Source organism: Ahaetulla prasina, chromosome 2 (assembly GCF_028640845.1).
Source record: "Ahaetulla prasina isolate Xishuangbanna chromosome 2, ASM2864084v1, whole genome shotgun sequence".
In the NCBI taxonomy this organism is placed as follows: domain Eukaryota; kingdom Metazoa; phylum Chordata; class Lepidosauria; order Squamata; family Colubridae; genus Ahaetulla; species Ahaetulla prasina.
The window spans coordinates 26,306,093-26,321,965 of record NC_080540.1 but is presented as its reverse complement, the minus strand read 5'-3'; the positions used below and the strand labels follow the sequence as shown (position 1 = coordinate 26,321,965).

The 15,873-nt window shown below is 46.8% G+C and overlaps 1 protein-coding gene across 1 annotated transcript in view; it reads right to left on the bottom strand.

Annotated features, from left to right (window-relative positions):
• Positions 1-2,375: 2,375 nt before the first annotated feature.
• LOC131190441 (zinc finger protein 558-like) overlaps positions 2,376-15,873 on the bottom strand; it is a 28,155-nt gene continuing 14,657 nt past the window's right edge. Inside the window, exons 7-8 of the mRNA XM_058167764.1 lie at positions 9,893-10,019; positions 2,376-5,263 (exon numbers count right to left, since the gene is read on the bottom strand). Coding sequence (XP_058023747.1) covers positions 4,230-5,263; positions 9,893-10,019 — 1,161 coding nt within the window. The 3' untranslated portion in view covers positions 2,376-4,229. The remainder of the gene's footprint in view (positions 5,264-9,892; positions 10,020-15,873) is intronic.

Here is a 15,873-nt window from a genome sequence, read left to right as displayed (position 1 = left end):
TCCTCTGTAGAATTGGATCAGCAGCTCCTTGGGCAGTTTGAGCTTACTGAGTTGGCGCAGAAAGAACATTCTTTGTTGTCCTTTTTTAATGATGTTTTTGATGTTAGCTGTCCATTTGAGATCTTGCAATATGATAGAACCCAGAAATTTGAAGGTTTCTACTGTTGATACTGTGTTGTCAAGTATTGTGAGAGGTGGAAGTATGGAAGGGTTTTTCCTAAAGTCTACCACCATTTCTACGGTTTTGAGTGTGTTCAGTTCCAGATTGTTTTGGTTGCACCACAAGGCTAGTCGATTGACCTCTCGTCTATATGCGGATTCGTCATTGTCTCGAATGAGACCAATCACTGTTGTGTCATCTGCGAACTTCAGTAGCTTAACAGATGGATCATTGGAGATGCAGTCATTGCTGAAGTAGTAGGGACACAGCTCAAGCATTCCTGGCTAGCAAGCAGATTGAGGGAGGCAAAGCCATGCCTTCTTATACTTGATTTTCCTTTGATGGGGTTATTGGTGTGCCTCTAAAGTGATTGCCCTGGATCCTGCCTTAATGGGTTAATCCTGTCCCAGGATCTTTTGTCTTTTCTATCCAGGTGGTTAATCCTATCAGGGGGCAGGAAAAAGGGAGTTCTGGTTTTGCCTTGGTGTTAGTTTAGCCTGATTCCCCTTATCTTAATGGCTCTACTTAAGTGTTTCTGTTGTCAGCTCTGTTACTTCTGTAAAAGCAAGGCTGCTCTGAGTTTTCCTTTCAGTTGGTGCTTCTTGGGTTTCTTAAAGGGGGAAGGGTTGGTTTGAGTCTCTTGGCACTGTTTTCTGAGGTTTCTGGTGCCGTGAGGTTTCTGGCACTGTTCTTTTGGGATGTACTTACAGGAAGGAAGGAAGGAAGGAAGGAAGGAAGGAAGGAAGGAAGGAAGGAAGGAAGGAAGGAAGAAGAAAAGTCAAAGGTCCAGAGGTAAAAAGTTGATTATTAGCATGTTAAAAAAGACATGCAGAGGTGGGCAGCTTAGCTAATTAAGTGCACCCTCGTGTGCTTATTATGGGACGTTAACCTAAACTGTGCACATCTTCAATAAATCAGGAAGAAGTAATGAAAGATCAGGAAATTCCAGTGTGGATCTGTGGATTTATGATATAAAAACAGCTCACTGGGTATCAGATTACTTGTTTGATTAGGATCGAGTCCCAAACATACCTCTATTTGCTGGCCCGTAGGGAGCTTAGATCTGGCCCATGGAGCTACCCTGGAAATTGCAAAGGACTGGCTCGCGGTGCCCCTGCCAGCGAAAAATTTATTTTTGGCTGCAACGGCCTCCTGCAACCCTCTGCAAGCGAAAACAGAGCTCAGGCGGGTCATGCTTTCACTGGCAGAGCGCTCGGGCTGCCACAGGCACCCCTGACACAAGTGACGTCGCGCTGGCCATGCCCACCATGGCCATACCCAGCCCAAAGTAAACACAATCCTGATGTGGCCTTCAATGAAATTGACTTTGAAACCCGTGTCTTAGAGGGTGAGGGAGGCCTCCTGGGAGTACCTGTTCCTGCACTAGGCCTCCCTCGATTTATCCCATCCCCAAGTCACCCGATGCTCTATCTAATGATCTGTGTGCATTTGGTTAACAAATGCATTGGGGAAAGCAGAGACAGGGAAATCGTTAGTTAGGTGCTTCATTTAATGTACTCCCCAACTTCCGACATGAATGGGCAGGCTCCATTAATGTAGTAAGTCAGGGACTACCTGTACAGGGGGGTTAGCAGGGCAGTCTATAAACCCCCAGGTTCTTTCTAACCTCCGTGCTAGTCCCGTCTCCACCAAGTGACAGGGTAATACAGCCATCGACCATACACAGTTGCCGATCAAACAGCAACACGAGTCCTGGTGCAGTGATTAGAATGCAGTATTGCAGACTAACTCTGCCAACTGTCAGCAGCTCAATCCTGACTAGCTTGAGGTTGATTCAGGCTTCCACCCTTCCATGGTGGGTAAAATGAGGAGCCATATTGTTGGGGGGCAATGATCTGTAAACCGCTTAGAGAGGAATGTAAAGCATTGTGAAGTGGTATATAAGCCTTAAGTGCTAGTGCTATAGCTAACATTAGTAGGCAGTATAGTATAGCTAATATATAGTAGGCAGTATAGTATAGCTAACATATAGTAGGCAGGGGAACAGGAAAGGAGACCAAACTGGGACTGGGTCGTCTGCAGACACAATCCCCATGGCAAAAAAGGGAATAAGCAAATGATCCTTCTCTGAGAGATTAGATTATGAAAGAAAATTTGAAGTTATCCAGTTGATCTGTGTCTCACAACCACGATTGAGTTTTCTCTATTACCTGAGAATGGCAAAGAAGAAAACTAAATGCGAGAGAACTGGTAGTGCTGTCGAACCTCAATAGTTCTTTAATAATCAGGAGATAGTATATACATTTTTGCAACCATAAGTTTTAAATAAATTATAAACAGGAGATCCAATATATAAACAAATGCAAATTAAATACTGTTACTGGAGAGAGATCAAGTGACCCAGAAGGAAGCAATGAAAGAGAAAGAATTGAGAATTGGAAGTCTCCTGTTTGAGCAGGTTGGATTAGAAGACTTCAAAGTCCCTTCCAACCCGGTTACTGTGTAAGTGACGTCGGAATTAAGAAAATCAGACCTGGTATATAGAGATATGCAAATTCAGTATTTCTACACAAGGAAAGACTAAAGTGCCAAGCCTAATAACTGTCCCTCCATCTACTGTCCCTAGTGATAAGATTTATAGGTACTTGTCTCAAATAATCTATAGCATTCCAAGAGCTTACAGTAATTTTGATCCTGTCTGCCATCTTATTCCCTACATCTACTTCCTCTGGTGATCAACAGGTTTATAGATATTTGTCTAGGATAGGATAGGATAGGATAGGATAGGACAGGACAAGACAGGACAGGACAAGACAAGGACAAGGACAAGGACAAGGACAGGACAGGGGTCAGCAACACATGGCTCTGGAGCCGCATGTGGCTCTTTCTCTGCGGCTCTGTTGCTGGTTGGCAACACAATTTTGAGGAGCTTCCGGTTAGGGAGGGAAAAGCACGGGGTGTCAGGAGGAGACTCTATGGCAAGGGGCAGGTTTTCCGATTGGTTCCACAATTGATAGGGCTTTCTGTTAGGAAAGGCAGAAGAAAAAGGACACCGTGCTAGGAAGAGACTCTACGGTGGGGGAACCAGACTTCCAGTTGGCAGAGGAAAAAGGATGCCGCACTAGGAGGAGATTCTATGGGGGAACCAGACTTCCAGTTTGCTCCAGAATTGAATGGAGGGCTTCTGGTTAGGACCTTTGTGGCTTTTTTGAGTGTTTAAGGTTGCCAACCCCTGGGATGGGATAATGGGAATGGGAATAGAGTAGAGTAGGACTAGAACAGAACAGAACAGTCTCTGATGCATAAGCTCACAGTATACATATAAAAAGCAATGAATAGGTCATAGATCACAAATCATAGTTACAATCATTAATCATGTTACAAACAATTGATAAATCATAAGAAACCAATAGGAGAAGATAATTGGAAAGATGAGAAAAATGAGAAAATAAGACAGTGCTGTGGGGAATGAAGTGTAATGGCATAGGGGAGGAGGGAGAAAACTATCTTTCTGTCTGGTTGTTTTGGTATGCGATGCCCTATAGCAGCGTCCTGAGGGGCGGGAAGATGAAATTGATCATGTCCAGGATGTGAGGAGTCTATAGGTATTTTCTCAGCCCTCTTTCTGGTTCATGCAGTATATCCTCAGTAGAAGGCAGGCTGGTTGTGATTGTTTTTTCTTGCAGTCCTAACTATCTGTTGAAGTCTGTACCTGTTCTATTTAGTTGCCGTGCCAAACCAGACAATTATTGAGGTACAAATGAGACTCAATTAGCTGTAACTCTTCCAAGAGCCTTCAGTTGATTTCATCCACCATGTTATCATCTTAAATCTTATAAAATGAAAAAAATATATCTATCATCCATCCATCCATCCAATTTCTTAACCGCCCATCTCCCTGATAGAGGGATACAGGGCAATAATTCCTCGTTTTCCTTCCTTCATCTGTACCAGTTCATTTTAGCCCATGATATTTCCTTCTGTGAAAAAAAAAACAAATTCCTTTTGTGTCCAATCACACTTGGCCAATATAGAATTCTAACATTTCTGCACGAGGATCTTAACTTAAGAACAGGGGTCTCTGAAGTTCTGTTCACAGTTCGTGAACTCATATGGTTTCTCCCGTGTGGATCCTTCTGTGGGAAGTCACAGAACAACTCTTTCTAAAGCTCTTTCCACATTCTATACAGTTGTACGGTTTCTCCCCCGTGTGGATCCTTTTATGAGAACTAAGGGAACTGCTTACAGTGAAGCTCTTTCCACATTCCATACATTTGTATGGCTTCTCCCCCGTGTGGGTCCTTTTATGGGATGTAAGGGAACTGCTTATGCTAAAACTCTTCCCACATTCCAGACATTGATATGGCTTCTCTGCAGTGTGGATCCTTTTATGGGAAGTGAGGTAACCTGCATCACTGAAGCTCTTTCCGCACTCCAGGCATTGATACGGCTTCTCCCCTGTGTGGATCCTCTTATGGGAAGCAAGGCGACTTTTCCGACAGAAGCCCTTCCCACATTCCGTACATTGATAGGGTTTCTCCCCACTGTGGATTCTCATGTGGGAAGTCAGGTAATTTCTCTTAATGAAGCTCTTTCCACACTCCAAACATGGATGTGGTTTCTCTCCTCGGTGGATCCTTTCATGGGTCATAAGGTGACTTTTCTGATGGAAGCTCTTCCCACAATCCATGCATTGATATGGATTCTCCCGGACATGACTCTTTTGATGGCTACTGAGATGGCTACTCTGGCTGAAGCTCTCTTCACATTCCACATATTTATAGAATTTCTCCCCAAGCGATATATTTTGATATAAAGTAAGAGGAAAGGCCCATTCGCTATTTTCATGTTGTGCATTGACAGGGTGCGTTCTGCAATATCCACACAATCCTGATTCCTCCTTCAATATTTTTCCACACCCTGGACACACTCCGGTTTCTTGGTGATTTTTTTCAGCCAGGAGCGCATTGTTATCTGCACGATGAAAAGCGAGGGCTTTCTCTGGCTTCCCATTTAGCTGGTTTTCCTCAGGACTTTGGATTCCCTGTTGACATTGGAACATCCTTTCTCCAATTTCATTGTTGACTGTTGGCAAGTGCTCTATCATCTCCTTCTTAGAGTCCTCGTTCTCCCACCCTTCGCCTGATAGCGACAAAAAGAAGAAACAAGGAGGTGAGTTTCACAAGATGTTCAAAGCCCAAGCAAAGGCATCCTCAGGGATCAAGCTCTATTGCCAACTACCTGTGATGTATTTGAACATTACAGGTACTCAACTTATGAACCCTAACTGGTAGTGCAGTGGTTAGAATGCTGTATTGCAGGCCAATTCTACTGATTGCCAGTAGTATGATTCTCACCGGTTCAAGGTTTGGAGAAGAGAAGACGCCTAGAGAGCTCCTGGAGGTCTAGCCGTTCAGAAGCTGATCGGACACTAGTGAAGTCCTATACTAGGACTTACCTAGTGGCATTGAGGGAAGCGAGGCGTATCGCTCCTCCCTCATTGCATCGGCAGATAACCGCCCAGCCGCCCTGTTTGGGTGACCCGCTCCCTCCTACACCAGGGGAGCGGATGACCCGCTGCGGGCGACGGCTGAGGAGGTTTAACGGTTATCTATACGATAAAATCGTTCAGCTTCGGGATGGTTTGGACCAAGATTGCGGTGATACGGGTGAGACGGCTGAGGGTGGTCTTGGTGACATTTTATGGGATGAGTTTGACCCTGTTGCTCCCGAGGACATGGACAGGTTGTTGGGGAGGCTGAATGCCACCACATGTTTACTGGACCCGTGCCCTCCTGGTTGGTGCTGGCCACGCAGGAGGTGACCCGAGGCTGGCTCCAGGCGATTCTGGCGCTTCTTTGGTGGAGGGTGTCTTTCCGGCCGCCTTGAAAGAGGCGGTGGTGAGGCCCTCCTCAAGAAGCCTTCCTGGACCCGCTGTTTTAGGTAATTATCGTCCGGTCTCCAACCCGCCTTGCGAGGTTGTTGAGAGTATGGTGGCATATCAGTTTCCTTACACCTGGATGAAACTGTCTATCTAGACCCGTTCAGTCCGGTTTCCGGCCCGGTTACAGCACGGAGACGGCTTTGGTCAAATGGTGGATGATCTCTGGAGGGCCAGGGATAGGGGTTGTTCCTCTGCCCTGGTCCTATTAGACCTCTCAGCGGCTTTCGATACCATCGACCATGGTATCCTGCTGCGCGGTTGGAGGATTGGGAGTGGGAGGCACCGTTTGCGGTGGTTCTCCTCCTATCTCTCCGACCGTCGCAGTCGGTGTTGACAGGGGGCAGAGGTCGGCCCGAGGCCCCTCACTTGTGGGGTGCCGAGGGATCGATCCTCTCGCCTTCTGTTCAACATCTACATGAAGCCGCTGGGTGAGATCATCAGTGGTTCGGTGTGAGGTACCAGCTGTCACGCGGATGACACCCAGCTGTACTTTTCCACACCGGACCACCCCAACGGTTATCAAGTGCTGTCCCGGTGCCTGGAGGCCATACGGGTCTGGATGGGGAGAAACAGGCTCAAGCTCAATCCTCCAAGACAGAGTGGCTGTGGATGCCGCATCCCGGTACAGTCAGCTAAATCCAGCGGCTGACCATCGGTGGCGAGTCATTGGCCCCGATGGAGAGGGTCTGAACTTAAGCGTCCTCCTGGATGAACGGCTGTCTCTAGAAGATCATTTGACGGCCGTCTCCAGGAGAGCGTTCTACCAGGTTCGCCTGGTGCGCCAGTTGCGCCTTTCTGGACGGGAGGCCCTTTGCACGGTCACTCACGCCCTTGTGACGTCTCGCCTGGATTACTGCAACGCTCTCTACATGGGGCTTCCTTGAAGGGCATCCGGAGGCTGCAGTTAGTTCAGAATGCGGCTGCGCGGGTGATAGAGGAGCCCTCGTGGCTCATAACACCATCCCTGAGGCTGCACTGGCTACCTGTGGCCTTCGGGTGCGCTTCAAGGTTTTGGTGACCACCTTTAAAGCGCTCCATGGCATAGGGCCGGGTTATCTCACGGGACCGCCTACTGCGACCAGATACCTCTCACCGACCCGTGCGCCTCACAGAGAGGGACTCCTCAGGGTGCCGTCAGCTAGGCAGTGTCGGTTGGCGGCGCCCAGGAAGGGCCTTCTCTGTGGGGCTCCCACCCTCTGGAACGAACTCCCCAGGACTCCGTCAACTTCCTGACCTTGAACCTTCCGTCATGAGCTCAAGACACATTTATTCATCTGTGCAGGACTGGCTTAGATTTTTAAATTTAGAGGGTTTTAAATTGATTTTAATATTTATATTTGATATTTATATTTCTATTTTTAATAATTGGCGCTTAGAATAAGTTTTTAAGGATTATTTTAATTTGTATATTGATATTGATGTTTTATATGCCTGTAAACCGCCCTGAGTCCTTTGGGAGATAGGGCGGTATATAAATTCGAATAATAAATAAATAAATAAATAAATAAATAAATAAGGTTGACTGAAGCTTCCATCCTTCTCAGGTTGTTAAAATGAGGAGCCAGATTGTTGGGGGGTAAGATGCTGACTCTGTAAACTGCTTAGAGAGGCCTGTAAAGCGGTGTGAAGTGGTATATAAGTCTAGGTGCTATTGTTAACACAACAGTTGAGCCCAAAATTTCTAAGCGAGACAATTGTTAAGCGAGTTTTGCCCCCTTTTACGACTTTCCCTGTTACGATTGTGAAATGAATTACTGAAGTTGTTAAGTTAATAACATGGTTGTGAAGTGAATCTGGCTTCTCCACTGACTTTGCTTGTTAGAAAGTCACAGGTGATCTCATGACCACAGGACACGGCAACCCTCATAAATACATGCCAGTTGCCAAAGCATCTGAATGTTGACCACATAACCTACTGCATACCGTCGTAAATGTGACAAATGGCCATCAGTCACTTTTTTACTTGACGTTGTAACTTCAAACAGTCACTAAACCAATGTTTGTATAACTACCTGTACAGGTTTCATTCCTCCTGGACCCTGGACTCTCTTTTTCTCATTCCTCCTGGACCCTATGGGGGCACAGATTACACCCAGAGTATTATTTTAGTGTCTCCTTAGTTCTAGGTTGGTTCTCTCCTTGGTTAGTTTCCACCCATTGTTTCTTGTCCTGCCTTCAGGTAAAACCTCGTTTTTTTGGGCAACCTCAAATATTGGAACATTGCTATCATGTCACCCCTAGTCCTTCTTTTCATTAATTAGACATATTAATTAGACACATTAATTAGGCATGTTTTAGCCTCCAGTCCCCTAATTATCTTTGTTGCTCTTCTCTGCACTATTTGTAGAGCACAGACATCAAACTCACCGCATTATGTTGATGTCACATGACGTATTACTTTTTTTTGCCTGCGCGTGACTCATCCAGCCCGTGGGCCACCAGTTTGACACCCCTGTTCTAGAGTCTAGACATTTTTTTTATATTGTGGTGACCAAAACTGGATGCAGTATTCTAAGTGTGGTCTTATCAAGGCATTATGAAATGGTACTAACACTTCACGTAATTCGAACCTATTATGGTTTCCAAATTCCAGAAGAATGAAAGGCACTCCTTAAGGCCTTAAAGGAGGCCTTAAGGAGACCCAAAAGAGAAACTTGGTAAGGAGAGTGTTTGCTCCCTTCTATAGAGAAGAGACAGCATGAAGATTTTTAGCCCTGGTGCTGCTGCTGCTGCTGCTGCTGCTGCTGCTGCTGCTGCTGATTATTATTATTATTATTATTATTATTATTATTATTATTATTATTATTATTATTATTATTATTATTATTATCATCATCATCATCATCTATTTGATTTTTATACCGCCCTTCTCCTGAAGGACTCAGGGTGGTTTACAGCCAACATAAAACAAATTATAAATAGAATTAAAAGCAATTTAAAAATCTTATTCAATTAGGCTAACCCCATTTAAAAACTATAATAAAAGTAATTAAAACCCCAATTAAAACCATAATGTATCAGGCCAGCCCTGCACAGTGGAACAGAAAAGTCTTGAGTTCACGGCGGAAGGTCCGGAGGTCGGGGAGTAATCGTAGCCCCAGAGGAAGCTCATTCCAGAGGGTAGGTGCTTGCACAGAGAAGGCTCTCCCCCTGGGGGTCGCCAGCCGACATTGTTTGGCTGACGGCACCCTGAAGAGACCCTCCCTGTGCGAGCGCACGGGTCGGTGGGAGGCTATCGGTGGCAGCAGATTGAGTGGGAGAATCAATACATTCTCCCTCATTGTAGGAAAGGAGCAGACTAGCATTTTCTGAGAAACAGGTCAACTGGTTAAGTCTGACCAGAAAAGTAGAAAGAGAACCTTACTGTCAGCCAGATGTTCAGGATGGGTTTTCCCTTTGATGCTTGCTTGCTATCGGCTGCCATAATAACGGGGTGTGGGGAGGCGCATGGCATTGGGGTTTTGGAAGTGAGCTGGTGTGAAGAAGGCCCATCTCAATAAGAAGGGAGGTTTCCTCTCCGGAATTACTGTGCTGCTGAATGGAGTTGTTTACATCTAGTCGAGACCAACCGTCCTGGAACTCCAGATGGACGAAAACACCTGAAGATGTGCCCCACATGACACTATGTAGGATGGGGACTGGACATTCAGTCTCGGTCCCTGGGGGGAGGGAAATTTCAATATGTACCTTTCCTGCCTTTTGCCTCAGATCCTGCCTTTCTTTTGCTGCTATCATTTCAAACTCAGTAAACAGTACCTCTTCTCTACTTCAGTGGAGTCAAGGGTTTTCTTTCTTGGGTTTTGAACAGAAGCAGGCCTGACACTTACCTATGCAGGTCACGTTCCTTGCATTTTCCAACGTGATCTCCCTGTACAGCAATTTCTGGTCAGGATTCAGCAGGGCCCACTCCTCTTCAGAAAAAAATATGGCTATATCTTCAAATAACATATGATTCTGAAATTTAAAAAACAATCCCTCTTAATGTACAGTTCCAAGTTGTACTTGAGGTTGTAAGTTGAGGATTACTTGTATCACCTGAAAATCACCCAAGGTCGCTCTGAGAGTGAGATGGGTGATATCTAAGCTTGATAAATAAATAAAAATAAATAATTATTTATCAAGCTTAGATACACACCCATCTCAAATCTCAGTGTGACTGGGCAATTTTCACAGAGTTCAGGTAGTCCTCAACTTATGAGCACAATTGAGCCCAAAATTTCTGTTGTTAAATAAGACAGTTAAGTCAGTTTTGCCCCCATTTTACCACCTTGTTTGCCGAAGTTGTTAAGTTAATAACATGGTTGTTAAGTGAACCTCGCTTCCCCCGTGACTTCGCTGGTCAAAAGGTTGCAAAAGGGGATCACATGACCCCAGGACACTGCAACCATCTGAAACATGAACCAGTTGCCAAGCGGCCAAATTTTCATCACATGATCATGGAGATGCTGCAATGGTCCTAAGTCACTTTTTTCAGTACTTTTGTTATTGTCATTTCCTAACAGTTAGAACAATTAATCAATGGAACAAATTACCTCCAGAAGTTGTGAATGCTCCAACTGGAAGTTTTTAAGAAGAGACTGGACAAACATCTCTCTCTGGGCACAATGAGAATATATCTGTTAAATATAACTCTGTGTTGTGACTCGTCCTCCCTCCTCTCCTCAGCCGGGCCTCTCCCGTCTCCAACCGGGCCTTTTATCAGACTCCGAGTCTGATAATGAAGATGAACGGCCTGTCATGCCTCCAGCCCCCGGCCCTGGCCCCATGCCCAGAGAGGATTCCAGGAGTGAACGGACAAGCCCGATAAACTTCACTCCTACAGTGAGAAGGAAGCCACCCAGGTGCTGGAATTAGTGACAGCAGATCCAGCTGAAGACAATTGAGAGTAGGAGGACCCTCGCTTCTGGAGATCTGAGAGGTGACACCAGCAGAAGGAAGGGAGGGGCAGGCCTGGATAAATGCTGAGTCATGGAGCTACACCCCACAGCCTATATAAAGGACCTGCTTCTGGCATTCCAACCTTGAGTCAAGCAAAGTCTTATCGAGTTTACTGATACCGGACCCTATTGCTAAAGTCGCAACTTGGACTCCTGCCTGCCCTGATAAACCTCGAAGGAACTTGGCAAGCTGCAGAGGCTTCGTTGCCAAGTTTGTCACGGACTTCCTTGACTCGTTCCTCAGAGTGGGGGTGGGTCGGACACGACACTCTGCATTGGTGACAGGAAGGGTCCATTCAATTGCCCAGACTCCGCCCCTCAAGGGATTATGGGGTCATTAAATGATGATGATGACTGGACAACCATTTGTTAGAAATGGTATTCAGCAGTGTTGGCGAACCTTTTTGGCACCAAGTGCCAAAACGGGAGCACACAAGCCAGAAACAGAAGATCAATTCCCCGGCACACCTGTGCAGGAATGCTGAAAACTGGAACAGCAGCTCCCTGGCGCGCATGCGCAAGCCAGAAAGCTGAGCTGCTGGTTTGTGGTGCACACACGAAAACCAGCCAGCTGGTCTTCTGCTTTCTGCATGAATGCGCCCATGAAGATTAGCTGGCCAGTGCACATGTGCGCACTGGAAACCAGAAGCTTAGCTTCATTGCGTACGCATGCAGCGGAGCTACTCTTCTGGTTTCCAGCACTCCCATATGCAAGAAGACCAGCTGGCCAGGGTGCATGCGCGTGCTGGAACCCCGAAAAGCAGTAGGCAACGGTTGGCATCCCCATGGAGATGGCTCTGTGTGCCACTTCTGGCACGCATGCCATAGGCTCGCCATCAAAGGTATAGAGTTTCCTGCCTGAACAGGTATTTGGACTAGAAGATCTCCAAGGTCATTTCTAATTCTTCTATTCTGTTCTGTTCTATTCTAATATTCTATTCTATTTCTATTTCTATTATTTCTATTCTATTCTATTCTTATTGCTATTGCTATTCTATTCTATTCTATTCTATTCAAATCAATTCAATTCCAATTCCAATTCCAATTCCATTCTATTCTATTAACTGGATGATTCTAAATTGAGGATCACCTGCAATGTTTTCTATCTTATCTCTTAATGAAGTGATTCTGGAGAATCTTAAAGCCCATTCAGTGGTAACAGCCCTCATATCTTTCTGGACCTGCTGGTGGGACAGACATTGGATCCCCTTTCCTTTCTGGAAAATGGTTTCCTTAACTAAGTCTTTGTTCCATGTTTTAACCAGTGGAAATAAGTCCCAGTTCTCTTTTCTACTGCACAAATTCCACTAAGTGTCTTCTATAAGTAAGTGTTTTTCCCAGATAACTTTCCTGGAAAAAAAATCAACAGAACTCAAAACTTTCTGACTGAAAATACATCCTGCAGGATCTCAAAACTTGTTTTGGTTGGTAGCAACAGTAGGTTCTGGAACAACTGATAGGATGAATCTTGGATGTAGCATTGATCAGGGTCTTCAGTGCTTTCTGGAAGATGACTTCCTCAACAGTATTGGGACAATCCTAGTTGATACGTTAACGGGTGCCTTATGTTGTCCCTGAGAGATACACATAGTTCAACAGCTATATGAAACTGCTGAAAAAGGCCTTCTCTCCTTGGTTAGTTTCCACCCATTGTTTCTCGTCCTGCCGTCAGGTAAAACCTCGTTTTTTTGGGCAACCTCTCAAATATTGGAACATTGCTATCATGTCCTTCTTTTCATTAAACTAGATATACCCAATTCTTGAAACCATTCTTCTTATGTTTTAGTCTCTAGGTCCCTAATCATCTTTATTGCGTATGATGGCCTATGTCACCCCTAGTCCTTCTTTTCATTAAACTAGACATACCCAATTCCTGCAACCATTCTTCGTATGTTTTAGCCTCCAGTCCCCTAATTATCTTTGTTGCTCTTCTCTGCACTATTTGTAGAGCATAGACATCAAACTCACCGCATTATGTTGATGTCACATGACGTATTACTTTTTTTTGCCTGCGCGTGACTCATCCAGCCCGTGGGCCACCAGTTTGACACCCCTGTTCTAGAGTCTAGACATTTTTTTTATATTGTGGTGACCAAAACTGGATGCAGTATTCTAAGTGTGGTCTTATCAAGGCATTATGAAATGGTACTAACACTTCACGTAATTCAAACCTATTATGGTTTCCAAATTCCAGAAGAATGAAAGGCACTCCTTAAGGCCTTTAAGGAGGCCTTAAGGAGACCCAAAAGAGAAACTTGGTAAGGAGAATGTTTGCTCCCTTCTATAGAGAAGAGACAGCATGAAGATTTTTAGCCCTGGTGCTGCTGCTGCTGCTGCTGCTGCTGCTGCTGCTGCTGCTGCTGCTGCTGCTGCTGCTGCTGATTATTATTATTATTATTATTATTATTATTATTATTATTATTATTATTATTATTATTATTATTATTATTATTATTATCATCATCATCATCATCTATTTGATTTTTATACCGCCCTTCTCCTGAAGGACTCAGGGCGGTTTACAGCCAACATAAAACAAATTATAAATAGAATTAAAAACAATTTAAAAATCTTATTCAATTAGGCTAACCCCATTTAAAACTATAATAAAAGTAATAAAAACCCCAATTAAAACCATAATGTATCAGGCCAGCCCTGCACAGTGGAACAGAAAAGTCTTGAGTTCATGGCGGAAGGTCCGGAGGTCGGGGAGTAATCGTAGCCCCAGAGGAAGCTCATTCCAGAGGGTAGGTGCTTGCACAGAGAAGGCTCTCCCCCTGGGGGTCGCCAGCCGACATTGTTTGGCTGGCGGCACCCTGAGAAGTCCCTCTCTATGGGAGCGTGCGGGTCGGTGGGAGGCATGTGGTAGCAGCAGGCGGTCCCGTAAGTACCCAGGTCCTAAGCCATGGAGCGCTTTAAAGGTCGTAACCAACACCTTAAAGTGCACTCGAAAGGCCACAGGCAGCCAGTGCAGTCTGCGCAGGAGCGGTGGTACATGGGAGCTACGCGTAGCTCCTCTATCACCCACGCAGCTGCATTCTGGACTAACTGAAGCCTCCGAGTGCACTTCAAGGGAGCCCCATGTAGAGAGCATTACAGTAATCCAAGCGAGAGGTAACGAGGCATGAGTGACTGTGCATAAGGCATCCCGATCAAGGAAGGCGCAACTGCGGACCAGGCGAACCTGGTAGAAGGCCCTCCTGGAGACGGCCGTCAAATGATCTTCAAGCGACAGCCGATCATCCAGGAGGACGCCTAAGTTGCGCACCCTATCCTTTGGGGCCAATAACTCGCCTCCGACACCCGGCTGCGCCTGCAGCTGACTGAATCGGGATGCCGGCATCCACAGCCACTCCGTCTTGGAGGGATTAAGCTTGAGCCTGTTTCTCCCCATCCAGACCCGTCGGCTTCCAAACACCGGGACAGCACTTCAACAACTTCATTGGGGTGGCCGGGGTGGAAAAATACAGCTGAGTATCATCAGCGTACTGCTGGTATCTCACCCGAAACCACTGATGATCTCACCCAACGGCTTCATGTAGATGTTGAACAACAGGCGAGAGAATCGACCCTGCGGGACCCCACAAGTGAGGCCCCTCGCGGTCGACCTCTGCCCCCGTCAACACCGTCTGCGTCCGGTCGGAGAGATAGGAGGAGAACCACCGATATCGGTGCCTCCACTCCCAATCCCCCAGCCGGGCGCAGCAGATACCATGGTCGATGGTATCGAGCGCCGAGAGGTCTAATAAGACCAGGGCAGAGGAATAACCCCTGTCCCTGGCCCTCCAGAGATCATCCACCAATGCGACCAAAGCTGTCTCCGTGCTGTATCCGGGTGGGCGGACTGGAGCGGATCTAGATAGACATCTTCATCCAGGTATTGGGGTAGCTGTCGCGCCACGGCACTCTCTACAACCTTCGCAACAAAGCGAAGGTTGGAGACTGGACGATAATTACCCAAAATAGCTGGGTCCAGGGAGGGCTTCTTAAGGAGGGGTCTCACCACCGCCTCTTTCAAGGCGGCAGGGAAAACCCCTTCCAATAAAGAAGCGTTGATAATCCTCTGGAGCCAGCCTCGTGTCACCGCCTGAGTGGCCAGTACCAGCCAGGAAGGGCACGGGTCCAGTAAACATGTCGTGCCGCAGCAGCCCCCAACAACCTGTCGACGTCCTCGGGAGCCACAGGGTCAAACTCATCCCAAATGGACTCAACAAGACGTGCCTCCTCTCCCTCGCTTGGATCATCCCAATTTCGGTCCAGACCGTCCCTCAGCTGAGCGATTTTATCGTATAGATAACCGCTAAACTCCTCGGCTCGTCCCTGCAACGGGTCATCCCGCACCTCCTGATGTAGGAGAGAGCGGGTCACCCGAAACAGGGCGGCCGGGCGGTTATCTGCCGGCGCCATGAGGGTGGGCGTAAACGCCTCGCTTCCTCATTGCCACTAGGTAGGTCCTAGAATAGGACCTAACAAGTGTCCGATCACCTTCGGAGCGACTGGACCTCCAGGTGCTCTCCAGGCGTCTTCTCTGGCGTTTCATCTCCCTCAGCCCCTCGGAGTACCAAGGGGCCGGACGAGATCTCCGCCGGGTCAGAGGCCGCAAAGGCACGACACGGTCCAAGGCCCCGGCCGCGGCCTGTTCCCAGGCCGTGACCAGTTCCTCAGTCGTGCCGTGGGCCAGTTCCTCAGGAATGGCCCAAGCTCCGTCAGGAACCTCTCGGGTCCATCAGGCGCCTGGGACGGAACCACCGTATAGGTTCCGTCTCCCTGCGTGGTGAATGGCGGTCCGGAAGTCTAGGCGAAGGAGAAAATGATCCGACCATGACATTGGTTCTGTTACTAAGTCATCTAACACCAGATCATTAAGCCAC